A 16,488-nucleotide genomic window follows, 5' to 3' on the forward strand; every position below is an offset into this window, starting at 1 on the left:
GATGAGGACTGAGTACAGTGGGACTGTAACTTCCTTGAATCTGGGATCCCGTATCTTTACTTATAAGCTGTGCCACATAGATTTCTTCACCACTGTAGATGCATGGCAGTCTAAAGTTCAGGCTATTATCTGTCTGTGTACCTAGATCTCTCACCTCTGAGTCCACTGTTAGGAGTGTGCTATTAATGTAGCTTGCAAGGGCATTTGACTTCCCAAAGGGTATGATTGTGGATTTTTTGCATTTAGTTTCAGGCCATGGCTCTGGGAACAAACGTGTCTAAGTCAGACCCTTCTGAAGAATATCTACATCACTGGGGGATTCAGTAATTGCCTCTAACTTTCTAGCATGCAGTCATCAGCAAACTTAGTCAGCCAAAATTCCTTTCTATATTAGCCTTGACTTTAAAGAAGTATTTTCTGAACAGGACAGGTCCCAGCACTGAGTCCTGTGGCACACCACTAGTAACTGGCCTCTTGCTGGGTCTGGATTCACCCACTCTTAACAGTGTGTCCTGTCTGTGAGCCATTTGGCTATCCATCTGGTGATGTAGGGATTCCTGCCCAGTTTTGTGAGTTTATCTATAATACCCGACTGGGGAACTGTGTCAAATGCATTAGCCAGGTCAAAGTTGGCAGTATGCACTGTTTTAACCTCATCCATGGATCTAGTGACTTTTTCAAAGAAATCCACTTGATTGACCAGGTATGACCTGCCTTTGACAATCCTGAACTGTGTTGAGTCCAATGTTTGGAGGTTTCCTACATTGTTATTTATAAGGTACATAATTATTCTTTCCATTGCCTTGCATATAAGAGTAGTCAAACGTATGGGTCTTTAATTTCCCAGGTCTGTTGATGGTCGCCTTTATGAAGAAGGATGACTGTTGCTGTCCTCCACTATACAGGGGCAAAGCCAGTCTGGAGGCTGTGGTTAAACAGAGATCCTAGTGGGCCTGATCAGTCCTGTTTTAAGCATCATGGGATATTGTTGGGACCCATCAAAGCCATGTTTATAGCTTTAGGGAGCACAGTGGTGATCTGTTCTTTGGTAGATGAATGGTGATGAGTGTTTCTTGGGGAGTAACCGGAAGTAATGGGAAGGTAAAATTTGAGCTGAGCTTATCAGCCAGCAGATTTGCTACATCTTCTAGTTGAGTACAGGTGATGCCGTCTACAACTAATTCTGTCTATTGTTGGGTGCTGCCCTTAAGACTGAGGACATAATTGAAAAATGCCTTATGGTTATCCTTAGTTTGGAGGCTATTTTTTACTCTAAATTTGCTTTTGAAGACTTGACTAGTCCCCTGATTTGCTTGTTTAGACTAATGAGGGAGATTTTTCCTCTGTTGTGCACATTCTGTCTTACTTCTAGACAGGATTTTCTTTCTTTTGTTGTACAACTTCTTTATATCAGGGGTCTACCAGGGTGGATTTTTTTTTGCGTTTTGTCCTAGTCTTATTTCAGTCTGATGCTGTCATTTACATGCATTTGTTTATATGGTCGTACAGGGCTTTTGTGTAAATCTCTGCAAAGGCTTCTGTGTTTTCTGGGCTTGGGGGTGCTTTGAAACTAGCTATGCTGAAACTTAATAGGAGGTAGTTTGCCTTAGCAATGGATGAGGGCAGAATCATTTACACTGCCTACCTTGACCTGGCCAAAGCATTTGACACAATTCCCTACTCGGGCATTGTTGACAAACTCAAGAGGTTAGGTACAAACCCGTATGTCACCCGGTGGATAGCCAACTGGCTCACAGACAGGACCTAGGAAGTTAGAATTGGGGAGTCCACCTGCACAAAGAAGCCAGTCACAAGTGGAGTCCCTCAGGGATCAGTCCTTGGACCACTCCTTTTTGCATTTACTTCTCAGAAGTCAAGGCCAATGTCAGTGGTCTCTGGCTGACTAAATTTGCAGATCATTGCAAATTAGGAGCTGTCACTGAATCTCACACTGACACAAATGTTCTCCAGGAGGGGCTGGCACAGACAAACAACTGATGTCCGAGCCATGGACTAAAACTAAATGTCAAGAAATGTGTAAAAATATCCTTTGGGAAGTCATCCATCCCTGGTAACTATTATACTGACAACACACTCCGTAGAGTTAACCCAGTAGTCAGAATTGGGGACAGACATAGATAGTAATCTAGCCTTTGATCATCACATGCAGTAGTGAGGAAATCATTCTATGTTGTGCAACTTACAACCAAAGGTATGGCATCTAAGTCCAAGGAAGTCATTGTTCCACTGCATTCATCAGACCTATCATTGAGTACAGTGCCCCCTTTGGTGTGTACCTAACAAGGCATATCCAACAATTAGAACGTCCACAGAGGTTCCTCACTAAAATAATACAGGGTGTAAGTAAAGTGTCCTATGCAGACCACCTCAAAGTCCTATCCCTGTATTCTGTCTTTTACAGGCTTTTGAGGGGAGATATCTATGCCTGGCATACGTGGCATTGTCAGACCCCACTCTGATGGACCTCCTGCATATCCACAAAACAAACAGCACTAGAATTACCCATTTTAAATACTTAAACCTTGCCTGTGATATAAGTAGGACCTGCTGGAGAGATAGGTATGTATCCCAGAGACTATCCCATCTATGGAACAGGCTCCCCATCCACATGAAGAAGAGTTCCTCCCTAACCTAATTCAAGTGCAACTTGGACAACTGGATGGGAAACTGGAAATTCGTCCCTGGTTTGGCACCTGTGTCTCTAATGTACACAGGTAACCTGTAAATGGTTCATCTTCCTGGCCATGCTTACACTTAGCAAGGGTATCAGAACTTGTCAGAGATTTGGGATGCATGGCTAGGCTTAAAAAAGCTCTTGTGGTCGTTAGTCTAGTAAACACCTGTAAATCTGTGAACCTTAGAAAATTTCTTAAAGGTTTTGGGTTTGGCTGGGGGCTCTATTTTTAAAATTTATTTCAAGGGAGACCACTTTATGATCTGATCTAACCAGTGAAGAGATTACACTCGGGGGGGGGGGTGCTGCAATGCTCTCCTATATTTGCACCCTTAGTAGGACTACAGACTAGCTGCTCCAGAGCATTTGCATTGACAAAGTCTAGAAATCTTTGAGCTTGCATGTTAATGGTCATGTATGCTTCCCAGTTAATGAATGGGTGGTTGAAATCACCCACTAGTATGGTATTGGGTTCTACTATGAATTACTGACTTCTAGGAAGTCGACAATCCAAAACACTGTGGATCCAAGTCCAATTGACAATCCAAAACACGTGCCCAAGTGAGAGGCAAACATTTTTACTTTAAGCATTTTTTACAAGGGGCCAAGCTGCCCTGCACCCCCAATGTGTGTGTCGGGGCAAGCCCCCCCCACACCCCCAAACGTGTATATACCAACTACAGGGTCACACCAACTCAAAGAAGGAAGGAATCTCATAAAAGAAGTGAATGATTCCCGGTGCACACATGAAAAGTCACACTGGCAGTGATTTCTTATAGAAAAAGTGATCAACAGTCTGTCACTATATATTTTTTTTTGTGATCAAATGAAATCTGGGGAATTTCTCCTTGAGCAACTGTAGAGGACCCTTCTTTAAGTAAAGTAAATAATTCACAGTCTTTTACTTTGTCATCAGTATGGTGGTGGGCTTCTGCTGTGGCACTGTATTCTGAAAGTGTGCCTCATAATTAATTAATCTAAGCAAATGTATTTGAAAAATCATATACTGTTTTAGTTTTCTGGCTATGATAGATTCAGTTAACAAACCCCTTGAATCAAGCAGTAGAACATCACAAAGAACAAATCTGTGCAAAAACATAATTTCAATTGGCAAAGGTAAAATAGTCTTTTCTAGCTGAACCACACAGAAAAAAGCAGAATTTTGATTCTTTTGGCTGGAGCGCCTTCTGTGTGAAGTCTGCATGTCCTCCCAGCGGTCAAGCGGCGTTCTAAAGACATGCATGAATGGGCATGCCTTCGTTGAAGGTTGGGCATCAGGCTGGCACCTCGGCACCATAAAAAAATCTACTGCCAATCATTAGCGGACTGGAGTTCCGCTGTGGCAACCCCTAACTGGGAAAAGCCGAAAGAAGAACAACAACATGGTGAAATGCCACCCTCAACATCTCATGTAGAAGTGAGTATGCCACATTTTTCTCAGATTTTAATAGTCATCATAGAACATGCTGCACCTTGAAGAAAGTAAATATTTCTCCACTACAGGAGTATTGGATGGAGAGGGTTGTTTTGCTCTCTTGTCATCAAAATAACCCTTATCTGCACTTCCACGTAAAGCAAGATAAGGTTTTCCTTCACATTAAAAAGTACAATTTAAACACTGGTAGTTATCATAGATAGTTATGTACTGCCTTTTAGTCCAATAAGCTGTTTTCCAAATACAAGATCTATTTTTAACTGAAGTATCCTTTGATGGATTTCTGCATTGGAACCATTTCTGAGTACAGTATGACTTGGATTAGTGAAACAGGTTGGGCATTTTAAACTCTGTGACCTTCAGCAATATGGTCAATATGATTGTTCTTGTATTCTGAAACATCATTCCTTTTATGATTGATTAAGGATTAAAAATGTAGGTCCTGGCTACCAGATATCCTCAGTTGTCTTAGCCTTTTGCTCACTGTTTGAATCCAGATAATTTTTGAGACAGAAAAGGCACTGACATGTATTTGTTAACTTCCTAAGAAGTAGGGGCAGTGACATGTATTTATGGAAAGGAGGATCAGAAATTAACATAGCTCAATTACATATTCAACCATTCAGTTTTCAGTACTCTGCTTACTTCAGAGGAAAGGTCAGTGTAGACAGCATGGTGTGCTTCTTTACTGCCTTTTTAAGGGCTTTCAAAAAAGTTTTGGAAGAGTTGTGTAAATACTCGTATAGTTCTGCAGCTTAAAGAAACTGAACTTTGTTATTTAGTTCAGAATGAAAACATTTCAGTCCAGAAGTGTTGTCTGTTTATAATAAAGCCTTTATTTTGTACCTACATAAGCACCTGGTGAAAACCTCTTCAAATACAGGGAAAACATGCAAAACTCCATAGAGTGACTGGTGATCAGAATTGAACCACAGTCTCTGGAACTGTTGAGGCAGACTGTGTTACCATTTTGTTAACAGTGTGTGACTGCTTCCATCTTGTCTACATTCTTGTGAATGTTCTCATGTGGCTCCAGATGTTAAGCGTTCAGCTAAAAGTTCACACGGTCCTGGATTAGAATAAAAGCACTGCAGCTTGTATTTTCTGGGGTGACAGGTGCTGACTGAGGGTTCTTTTTTGGGGATAAACTCTTGGCTAGGTTTGTAAGGGCCCCAGGGCCATTAGCCTAGTAACCTCCTATGATCAGGATCGAATATAGTAGTGTATCTGAGACATGATCATTTGTCGTTGTAGTGGCATAACCATTTTCCTTATACATACATCAGGTTATAATTCCCATAACCTTGTTTTTTTTTTTTTTATAACTTTCAGCATTCGTTCCCCCACAGTGTTTATAGTTCTTTGTCACTGTCTGTTACAGTCCTTTTGACAGTAATCAAGTATTTTCTAGTTTCTTTCATTGACTTGGCCCCACTTTTCTTTTCCTTTTTTTTTTTTTCATTCTCAAGTTTCTTTTGTTGTCTTATCATATAATAAAATGACTGCTGTTTTGCTTTTCTTTGTGTCGTCCTCAGACAGACTGCACTCTCTGGCCCATCTTTCGACATTCACAAATGGCATCTTGCTAATCATCCTCCTTTCCTTGTTTGAGGCTATCTTTACTCTTAACTTTTGCACAGCCATTTTTTTTACCACTTTACCACACAGTCACCCGTCCTAAGGGTATGTTTATTAAGCAGCCTGTGTGCAATTGGAAGTGCCTCCATGGCCAGGTTACAAAGACTGACATCTAAGTAATGGATCTATATGTGGGCTCACCTGATACAGTTCTTCCTCAAATAGGAGACAAAGTGGTGTACAGACCTTATTGGAATTGAGGTAATCAGTATCCACAACTTTCCACTGCTCCCTTTTTTTCAAACAGTCATGTTTGTTTGATATGACTTCAGCAAGACATAGATGGTTTCCTTTAGGTGTTGTACCCTCATCTAGCAGAAGTGAAGGAAGGATCAACACCACCTTTGATTGCACACTGGGCAACACAATTTTTAAAGCCTGGTTGTAATTTAATAGTGTTTTCACAGGACAGAAATAAGATCCATACTGTGGACCTTCTGAAGACCTTCAACGATGGCACTCACCAGCTGTTCTGTTAGTCTGAAGCATTGATGAATAGGTTTGTAGCTAAACAGATGACTGGCTGGTTGATAACATAATGTTTTCCATTGCTGACAGTGTTGGTAGAAAAATGTCTAGGAGATTTTAAGGGTTTATGGTGCTGGTGACACCACTGCCACAAAGGCTTTTTCCAAAGATATCTCTAAGGGTTCAGTAAGATTACTGTGAGCAGGCACCTTTTTTCCTTTCCTGAGGTGGTAGTAAACTTGATGCTGCTTTGAAGGAGGTTGGCATTCTGATTTTGACAGAATGTGTGCCTTTTTATGAGCAAGAGGCTTTTAACAGAGTGCCACTGTTTTTAGAATGGCAATATTTGACACTGTTCTTAGAATGGCAATATTAAGTCTGAAATTAGTGTTTGAAATGAAGGTGCTAAAAATTTGTCTCACAGGCTGCTTTTGAGCACATTCTTACACTGGCCGTGACCACTTTACCAATAGACGAACATGGGTGGGCATATTACCAGTTGTAAACCTGGAGATAACAATAAAATGGGAAGTAAGTTAGTGTGCATTACTTCTGTCAAAGTAGTTGACAGTTTTAGCTTAAACTAAAAGTGCTTACATTTGGTAAGGCATCACAACATGTGGATCAGAGGTGTAATTAAACAAAAATAAACTGTTTTTATCTAAGAAATGAGTAAGTTAGATGAGAAGATGGTTTTAGTGTTTGTAATGTCTGAGAACTACCAGGACTCACTGCTACATTGCTGTTTCTTTGCAGAACAAAACATTGAATGCCAAGTCCTACAGAACCAGTGCAGACGTCTGGAGGCCCAGCACTATACACTCAGTCTCACAGCAGAGAAGCTTTCTCACAGGATGTCGGTGAGTTTGCATCAAGAGTGCTAAAATATACCACACACTGCCCTGTGGCAACCCTGTCATTTGTTCTTGACAGCTTCCATGAAGAGGTAACGCAGAGGGGTGAATGCCTTGTTCCTCAACCTGATTGCACATGAGCTGCTTAAAGGAATGTTCAGTGATAAAGTGGTCAGGTATAGGAAACAGCAGGAAATGTTGTAACTATACAATTATAACATATAGACTGAGTGCTTGTGAATGTAAAAAAGATTTAATCTTAAAAAAGCCATTTTGCTTTCCAAAAAATCCTAAAGCTGAAAATCTTTTGGTGATAAATATCTGATTTAGATGATCAAGCTATTTTTTTTTCTCGAAAGAATTCTTGTGTGCATTGTCATTCTTGTAAAAGATCTTTTGTAAAATAATTATTTTTAAAAATACCTTAAAAACACTCTCCAGATGAGGAAATGTAAAGAATGTACCTCTTGGTGTCCTGCATTAAGTTCAACATACTGACATAATGTAATCACATCACTGTTTGGGCAGACACTAATTAGGGTTAATTAGAATGTTTAAAGTATTGTAAAGTAATTAGGTAGTTGCCAATATGTTAAATTAACAGTTTTGTTTTTGCCAGATTGTTAATTTAATATGTCAGTGATTACCTAACCTAATTGCTTTATAATTCTTCAAACATTCTGGTTAGCCTAAATCCCATTTGTCCCCACAATGATGTATTTACATCATGTGCCATGTTGTACTTAATGCATGACATTAAAAGGCACATTTATTACATGTCTGAATTCAGAGGCTGTTTTGAAGGTCTTTTTTAAACTTAAAGAACAGCTTTGTTTTGCAACAAAATAGTTTTTGCATGCATGAAGACACATATAAATACTAGTTTATTGAAAAAAAAGCATTGCCAATATCTTTAACAAGCATTTTCTTTTAAAAAGGTAACAGCCTATAATTTTTGAGAGGTACAAGGATAGCCATCTGCGAGACAGCACAATAAAGTGATGTTGTAAATTAAGCCTCTACTATGCTGTCATATATAGGTTGTCAGGTTTGTTTGTGTGTGTGTCTTTGTGCTCACATGCATGTGCATGTCTCTTTGAGGTAATGATGGTTAAAGATCAAGTGCAAAGGTGTATTTTCTTAATGGTACTTTTTGCATTAGATATGCTTGTGTCATGTAAAGTGGACTTTCTTATTCCAAAATACTTAGTTTTTGCTTTAGTTTCATCACCAAAACTATATTAAGGTTCATAAACTTGTGTCTGTATTTCCTATATACTGAGCAGCTTGCCAGGTACTTCCTGATTCTGAGTCGTGATCCTGCAGGTTGGTGATGTAATTGGGTGGGCAAACAGCTTGTAGTGGATAAGCATGTTTTCAGGAGTCTACCGTAGAGTTCAGTATACAAAGTGACACAAGATTGCAGTACACACATTTTTTTTTTCAAATAAAAATAATAAAAGAAATAGAACAGGATGAGATTCCTAATAAAGTGTGCAATGCTTGGCATACATTGTCATAACATAGATATTTCAGTGTAATAAATCATTATAACATAGATATATCAGTGTAATAAATAGTTTTCTAGCATGGGGCGGTCTCTTTTAGAGAGAAAACCTGCAGGTATGGGAATCACCACAATGACAGCCAACAGTAAAGTATGTTTATGTGTGCTATACAGCAACTGAATAAGTGCTAGAATTAAAAATGTTTATTATACCGAATGAAATTCTTAGAAAGGCAGAAGCTCCAGGCTCCATCTGTTTTTGGGATTAGGTAATGCAGGGACTACTTGGTGGAAAGCCAGACTGCTTGCAGTACCAAGTTCCATATACAGGTGAATCTGTACTTCAGGCTTTTAGAGTTGCAGAGGAAAGCCAGGGCTTATGCGCATGTGTGGTTTGATATAGTTTGAGCCATTCCCAAACTATTGAGAGGATGACTGTTCTCTTTAAAAAAATCATTTTAATTCCCTGATGTAGTAGTGGCTCTGCAAGCCTGTACCTCATCTTGGACAAGTAGAATGTTGTTATGATAGACATGTCACCCTACTGGAGGAGCTCCTGCACTACACTGTTCCATGTCCATGCAGCTCCACCTGTATGGCAAACCTGGGGCCCTGACACAAATATCATGTATTACGTATAGGTGGAGCTGCTGCTGCACTTGAAAACATCAAATGGACACAGCTCTCCACCATGTCCGTAGCCAAGTTTTGGCTATGCTCAGATTAGATAATTACATAGAACTTTATAGACTCCTTTTTCTGGCATAAAGAGACTCCCCTTCAATTCAGAACTTTGAGATATTGGACTACACATTGTTTGCTTCCCTTATGACATCATCAGAAAGTGCCAGTAGATGACAGAATCAGAAAGTAATTGGAAATTAGCTCAGCATTCACTACATAAAGACACACTATTTTTAAATAAATATAAATCCACTGATATAACCAAAGTAAAAACTGTAGAATCAGAAAGCATCCTTTACATGATTAGAGTATAACTGCAACAAAAAGAAGTGGTAAGAAAACCACTGCAGTTGATCTTTAAGATCTACATCTCATAGACACATGATCCAGGGTTCAAGCTTGACCTCTGGTCACTGTTTATGTGGGTTTTGCATATACTCCCCAAGTTTATGTGGGATTCCTCCTTCTTCCCAAAAACATGCTGGGTACTTCCTCCTCAAGGATGAAAGGTACTGGGCTCAAAACCTGCCTTTCCTTTAGCACTTGATAGATCTGTCAGACTGCTTCCACAAATGTGCATTTGTGGACAGCAGCACAAACTCTAGATGGTGCCTGATAGGGGTATGTGTTAAGCAGACAAACCTTTTTAGGTATTATCTCTGGTACATAGTGTACTCTAGTTAGGAGAGCACAGGCCACCAACTGTGAGCCGTATCAGGTCTTAGCCACTTGGTGGTATAAAAATGGACTGTAGGTGCTATGGTCATGTCAACAAATCTTACACAATATACTACATGTAAAGAAGGTTTTGTAAAGTTTACTGAGACATTGATCTCCTCTTCCAATTCATAAGCTGAAAAAAATGGCAACAGATGCACAGGAACAGCCATTGTCAGACTTTACATTTCTGAGGGAGTGAGCAGATTTCTTTGTGCTACTGCATTGTCCATTGCATTTAACAAAAGGGAAATTAATCAGAAAGGTTTGCCAAAACCTCTTTACCATATCATGTGGTCACTGAGAAAAATATGCCTAACCAGGTTAACGGTCATTTTTTTAAGTTCTTTTTGCAATGGTTTGTTTCTTTGTTTGGAATCTGTTTTGTCAGGTTCAGAAAAGGCTGACTTCAGATCTCCTGTGCATCTCATTCTTCCATTCTCTACATTTATGAGGACTTTATTATCTAGATGGAACTTATCTCTCCAGATGACCTTCTTGGTCCCCTGGATTTGAATCTCCCTTGGTCACGGAGAGGAGTGGATGTGCAGGGGCCACTACACTGCAGCTGACTGTATGCTTGTCAGTTATGTACTGGATTACATGGACATACAGCTGGGCATGTGGTGGGCCATGTGCAGGGATGATGCCCCCTACAGTGAGATATAGATGTACCCTCAATCCCCGGCTTACCTTCTGCTAGGCATGTGCCTGTCATGAGTCCTGAAACTAATCAACAGAGGCAGTGGACATAACCAATCTAACATGGTTTAGTCCTTTTTCAGAGAGTCAAGCAGGTTTAGCCTGGTTACACCCCTCTCTCACAAATTGACTCCTTCAGATTTAGGACACAATACATTTCCCCGTGAGCTACAACTCCAAAACCAGAAGGCTGCAGCGCCACTTCACCGTAGAGCAGTACAGCCAAAAACACAATCAGTGTGCAGTATGAAATGCTGATGAGAAACCTGGCACATTGCAGTGATCCCTAAGGAAAGCTGCCCAGCTGTATTTTAAAAGCAGAGACAGCCACAGTGGAATAATTATCATCATGATGTAAACAAGCCTGACTCTGTAAAGGTTGTAGTAAAAAATGCAAAAGCAATACCTCGCTGCATACCTCTCAACCTCTTAGCAAAGAAAGCAGGGCAAAGCCTAAAATAATGGGTGGGCAAAGGCCCCAAAATAGGGACAAGTTCAAATATTATTCCTTTAAACTTAGAAAGTAGCTAGAATATCAGGATTTGTGTTAGCCTGCATTTTCGGCAGAATATGAAGTCAGAAACTCAAATGAATGTTGTTTTTTTGTATAACTTCAATCCTGCATGACCTGCCAGAAAACCACAAATTTTACGAGGAAAAGATCCAAACTTTGCAGCAAAATTCTGGACATTCTGCAAGAATCTTGACAATTGAGACATATGCATCACTTTCAGTACAAATGCATAGTAGGGCGGCCTTACCAGAGATAACATCAGTTAATTCCATCCCACCATTATATGGCAGTTACTCCAAAGTCTGTCCAGAGGGACAGATGTATCAATAGTAGAGATGCACTGTGCAGTAAAGTAAAAAAAATACACCCAGCATATCCTGTAGTATAAGGGAATATCCCAACCCTTTAAACCAACTGCAAGAGCATGGTTATATAGAATATTTCCTGATACAGAACAGGAAGGGACGTTTAGTTTGTGCAAAAGCTTTGCACAGATAATCGAATACTTAGCAGATGTAGTTCTGTGGAAGACATACCGCAAGGAATAGAACAACATGAGAGTTCAGTACCAAGGAAGAAGGGGAGATGCGCTCAACTACATTGAAGTGAGTGTGGCACTGTTAAAGCTTTTTATTAGAGGTGTGTCCTAACAAAATGCAGGGACAGTTACCTTCAGGAATCACCAAGTAGATAGAATAACAGACACACACAGTGGACATGGGAGACACCTGCATGATCCAAACATATTACATTATCAGAGAACTACATAATTCTGGATGGCAGGTATGTTATTTATGGTTTTCTCACCTACCTATGCATACTGCAGTCTATCAGAAGAGCATGTGTGGCACATAGAGCTCTGACACAATCATCTTATTTGCAGATAGGACAAACACAAGAATAGAGGCAGGCATGTAAAAAAGGGAGCAGTACAGGAAAGCATTCCTAAGTAAAGTCTTTATCTGGATATGAGATTGGGCAAGGTTGTTTGATTAGCCAAGACGTAAGGTAGGCCATTAAAGGGGAAGTGTTCTCTAAGGGCAGTGACTTTAGTGTATTGCATCAAGTGCAGACATTGTCATACTGTGAATGTCCTACTGCTGTGCAGGTTGGGAATACACCATAACTGTCCAAGCTGCAGACAGGCATTTAGCAGCAGGGTGGATTGAACAGAGGAATAGACTACTGTGTGTGAAAGAATGTGTGGAGGCCACTCACTATGCTGCTAGTTATAGCAGGCTAGTACAGGACCTACGTACTCCAAGGTGAAATACTTCACAGTTTCCACAGGCATAGAGCAACCTACAGCTGCATCACTGGCATCCAGCTGCTCAGCCTTACTACCCTGTAGAACATGGATGCTGAGCAGTAGCGTAAACATGATGGATACTGCCAGTGATTGCAGATCAGGACAGCTTGGCAGCAGATATTGGACAATGCCCAGCCAACGTGGTAAGCCAATGCTAATGATAAAGGGATACCTATATCATTTAGAGTGTAAAGTGGTATCTAAACAATACTGAGCATGTATCAAGTGGAGGGCAGTGGCCTGTAGAGGCTGGGCTATCACAGTACGCCATGCAGAATGGGAAGAACTGCAGAAATTATTGCCACACCAATATGGACCCGATGCATCCAGTGCACAGGTAGCAGTGATGCATGCAAAAGTACATCAGAATGCAGAACATAGCAATGATTTACCTAGTCAGGTGAAACAGAGTGTCATTGGAAAGGCAGATGACAGTGTTCTACAAGCAATTCCATGTTGTACTGCACTCCATTACACCATTACCAGAATATGGCAGAAGGCACATGCATCCATTTCAATACCTCCTGCAACTCTAGGGGACTTAGATGTCAGCCAGTACCCACTCTATAGTGGTACCTATCTCCTATGAGGAAAGTCAGGCATGGATGGCAATGATTTCCTTATTTTGCTAACTACAGCACAAAATCTGGAAGATCTTTACAGGTCACACATCATACTTGTGGATGGCACATTCCCCACATGTGCAGAAGTGTGCCACCAACTGTACCCATGCATGAATCCATTGGCACTCCCACTAACAGTAGGATTGTTCCCCTGGTTTGCTGTCTAATGACTCAAAAAACAGAGGCAGCATATAACCATATATGGGATATGTTTAAGGGGGTGGCTGCAGATTTCAGATGCATCTTTTATCCAGAGTCCATCATGTCTGATTTTGAGAAGGTGGCAATTCATGCCAGTCATCAGGCATTTCTCCAAAACAATCCTAAAGGAATGCGTGTTCCATTTTGCTCAGATCGTTTGGTGGCAACTGCACCACCATCACCTTGTGGCCCTTCATGGTACAGACACTGCATTTTCTATAGCCATCCGCTAGTTGATTGCACTGACTTTTTTACCGCTAGTTGATTGCACTGATTTTTTTACCAGTAGATGTTGTGCCCACAATTTTGGAGATTTTCTACACTGCCTGAATGTGCTAAGCCTGTATCAACATTTCTTTACCATCATTAAGTGCATGGCCATCTGAGGAAGCATGCATCCCGCTCTGCTGCACCTCAACGACTGCCAACATTTTATACTGCGAAATTTTGGAATGTTTGTGATGCCTCTGGCATGGACTTTCTACACACCAGTAATCAGGTGGAATCACGGCACCACCAGCTAAGTGTGTTACATGGATGGCCCCTACAACAGGAACAATACCTAACTGATGACTGAAGGGAATCACTGCTCCGAGGAATGCCAGAGACCCACCCCATAGAAAAGTTATTGTAAGTGAGTGTCACCTAAAACACATCCTCCACAGTAAGTGTGACTGCAGCAGTGTTGAGATTTCTTACATGTTGTGGCACATTTTTACAAGTTGTGATTATAATTATATATAGTACACACCAGGTACTCCACACATCACTTCCACTGCTGCAATAATAAAGGCTTTGTCTATTGTACACTTCTTTCACAGTGCCACATTCATGCCTACCTAGCATCTTGATGCTGCAGCCTGTACTGCAGATGGTTATGCCTTTGTGCTGCTTGGGGACATGCACATGCTGTCACTCTGTGGTATTGTTTCTGCTACCTGTGGAGATGGTGCAGGGGATCTGCTGTGCCCACTGGGAAATGTTCACAACCATATGTCACTACTAGACTGCCATCCAGCCATATGTCCACATCCACCTCTCCCATAGGGAAGTGTCATGCCACCTAGGTGCCTGAATCCCTCTTCCAATACTTAAGTTATTTGGGTAATAGTTAGGACCTCATTCCAGTACTTCATTAAGTGGAACTTGCGTGTTGCTTCTGGTGACTGCAGAGTTTTCCTAGGATCGTCTACTAAGCCCCTCCTCTCTTGATTTAATTTCAGTCAGCTGTTGGGCTGCTCTCACTGCAAAGTCTACGTCACTCATGGTGGAAGGGATAATTTCAGCTTCTGCATGTATGATACCACACTTGAGTCTGATTTCTTCCTTTGGTCCCTCACTCTGTACCATGGCTGTCAACCACCCACCTAAATCTATAATGACTATTGTCTTAAACCAGGCACTAAGCCATTGATTCTGGGAGACAGAGCATGCAGAGGAAAATGTGTTTGTAACACTGCTAGTGTGACTAGAACAACAAAAACTGAAAGAATCTCATGGGTTTTCCATGCCTTTAAAGTAACAGTTGATTTTGGGGTACTAGGAATACTTCAGCTTTATCATTATAGTAAATGACTTCATTTAATAATAGTGTGGTCCATATTTGTATATTTTATGTTTTGAAATCTCATTGTTGCTTTTATGGAGAAGAAAGCCATTTTGGTTTATTTGAACTGTATATGTAGACTTGTTTTGTAAATGTTTTGTTTTCCTTCCCCTAATAGGAACTTTTGGCCCAGAAACAGAAGTTTGCATCAGAGAGGGAACGGCTTCAAGCTGAACTAGATCATTTACGAAAGTGCCTTGTACTGCCACAAATGCAGTGGTCTAGGGGTTACTTCAGGGGGTATCCAAGGTGACACTCCCCAGCCTCTCTTCTACTGCCACCACAACCTCCTGCACTAGGCCGAACATAAAGAAAGAAAGAGTATCTATTTTATTATTTTGAATAATTAAAATTTTTTTACTGGGAGGACTGAAGCTAAACTGAAAGAAATATTTTAAGATCAAGAATGTGCCATGCATGACGCAAAAGGTTATGGATTCCCAAAGTATCCCACCAGATAATATTAACTTCAGTGCTGTTAGATGTTAGCATTTTACATACACACATGTAAGAAGCCTTGTTTCTTTGTGTAAAATTTTAACATGTAAAATTCATGGTTTCTGAAGATGAAGACTCCTGTAACAACACTAAATGTGTATTTCATCACATAACTTCATATTAGCACTGTCGATTATATCGACCCATCCTCCTTTGGTTGCCATAGTAACGTGACAAAGAAGAGGCCTTGATTCTGCTGTATCCTATTGAATTTTCTTGCCAGACTTTATGTCGAGGAAAGACCCTTCCTGTTTCAGAAAGCACTGGTACAGCAAAGTGAAGAAGTCTATTCCTTGATTTCTTAACATACCAGTAACAATCGTAAAGCCTTTGCAATGTCATTTTTCCTGTGAGAAAATGAGCTGCATTACTTGAGATCATCTTGAAGTTATCAGGCTTTTCAATGGAAATGCACTTAATGAGTTAAAAAACTGAAGGTACCTTTGAATTACTGTGCAAAAAGATAATTTACACAACTATTACACAAAATGTGCACCTGTAAACTTACCCCCCCCCCCCAAGAATGGTGGGTTTTTAGAAAATTCAAAAAGCCTGAAATAAAAGGTGCTTCAGCCTTGTACTGTAAATAAGTAAAAGAAAATGTTTTGTATGTTTTTATTACGTTAATTATTGTTATAAAAAGCTTGCCATTTTTAATATGTTTCGGCTTTTTTTTTTTTTTTTTTGGCAAAATAAAATTTAACTTGCTTTTAGTGTTTGTACTGCTGCTGGTCAGGAAATTTGAAAATATTAAAAAAGGATTTGAAAAAACAAGAGCTTTCACTGGTGCATGAACTGCTATGTTGCCTATCAGGACTTGGTAAGCACCAGCTGAAGGTAGAAATACTTTTGTTAAAAACATGCATTATAGATTACCTTCCTCCTTCTCTTCCTATGTGGTGTCATAAGTGCCTAGGGGTAGAAAAATGTGCACCCAGGTTTACCCTGTCAAGTAAACACAGGTAGGTGATATTTCTGAAAAATGAAAGATACAAGTCCTCAGGGAAGGTGCAAAAATGTTTTGTATTTGTAGCAGA

General features: G+C 40.3%; 1 protein-coding gene across 5 annotated transcripts in view; it reads left to right on the forward strand.

Moving 5' to 3' along the window:
* Positions 1-16,108, forward strand: part of GSE1 (Gse1 coiled-coil protein) — a 1,449,259-nt gene extending 1,433,151 nt beyond the window's left edge. For all 5 annotated transcript variants that reach the window (XM_044081755.1, XM_044081750.1, XM_044081752.1 and 2 more), the window contains exons 14-15: positions 6,993-7,096; positions 15,072-16,108. In XM_044081755.1, the coding sequence (XP_043937690.1) occupies positions 6,993-7,096; positions 15,072-15,206 (239 nt within the window). In that variant the 3' untranslated portion in view covers positions 15,207-16,108. The remainder of the gene's footprint in view (positions 1-6,992; positions 7,097-15,071) is intronic.
* The last annotated feature ends 380 nt before the right edge of the window (positions 16,109-16,488 follow it).

Source organism: Protopterus annectens, chromosome 8.part1 (genome assembly GCF_019279795.1).
Source record: "Protopterus annectens isolate FY-2018-M chromosome 8.part1, PAN1.0, whole genome shotgun sequence".
NCBI lineage: Eukaryota > Metazoa > Chordata > Ceratodontiformes > Protopteridae > Protopterus > Protopterus annectens.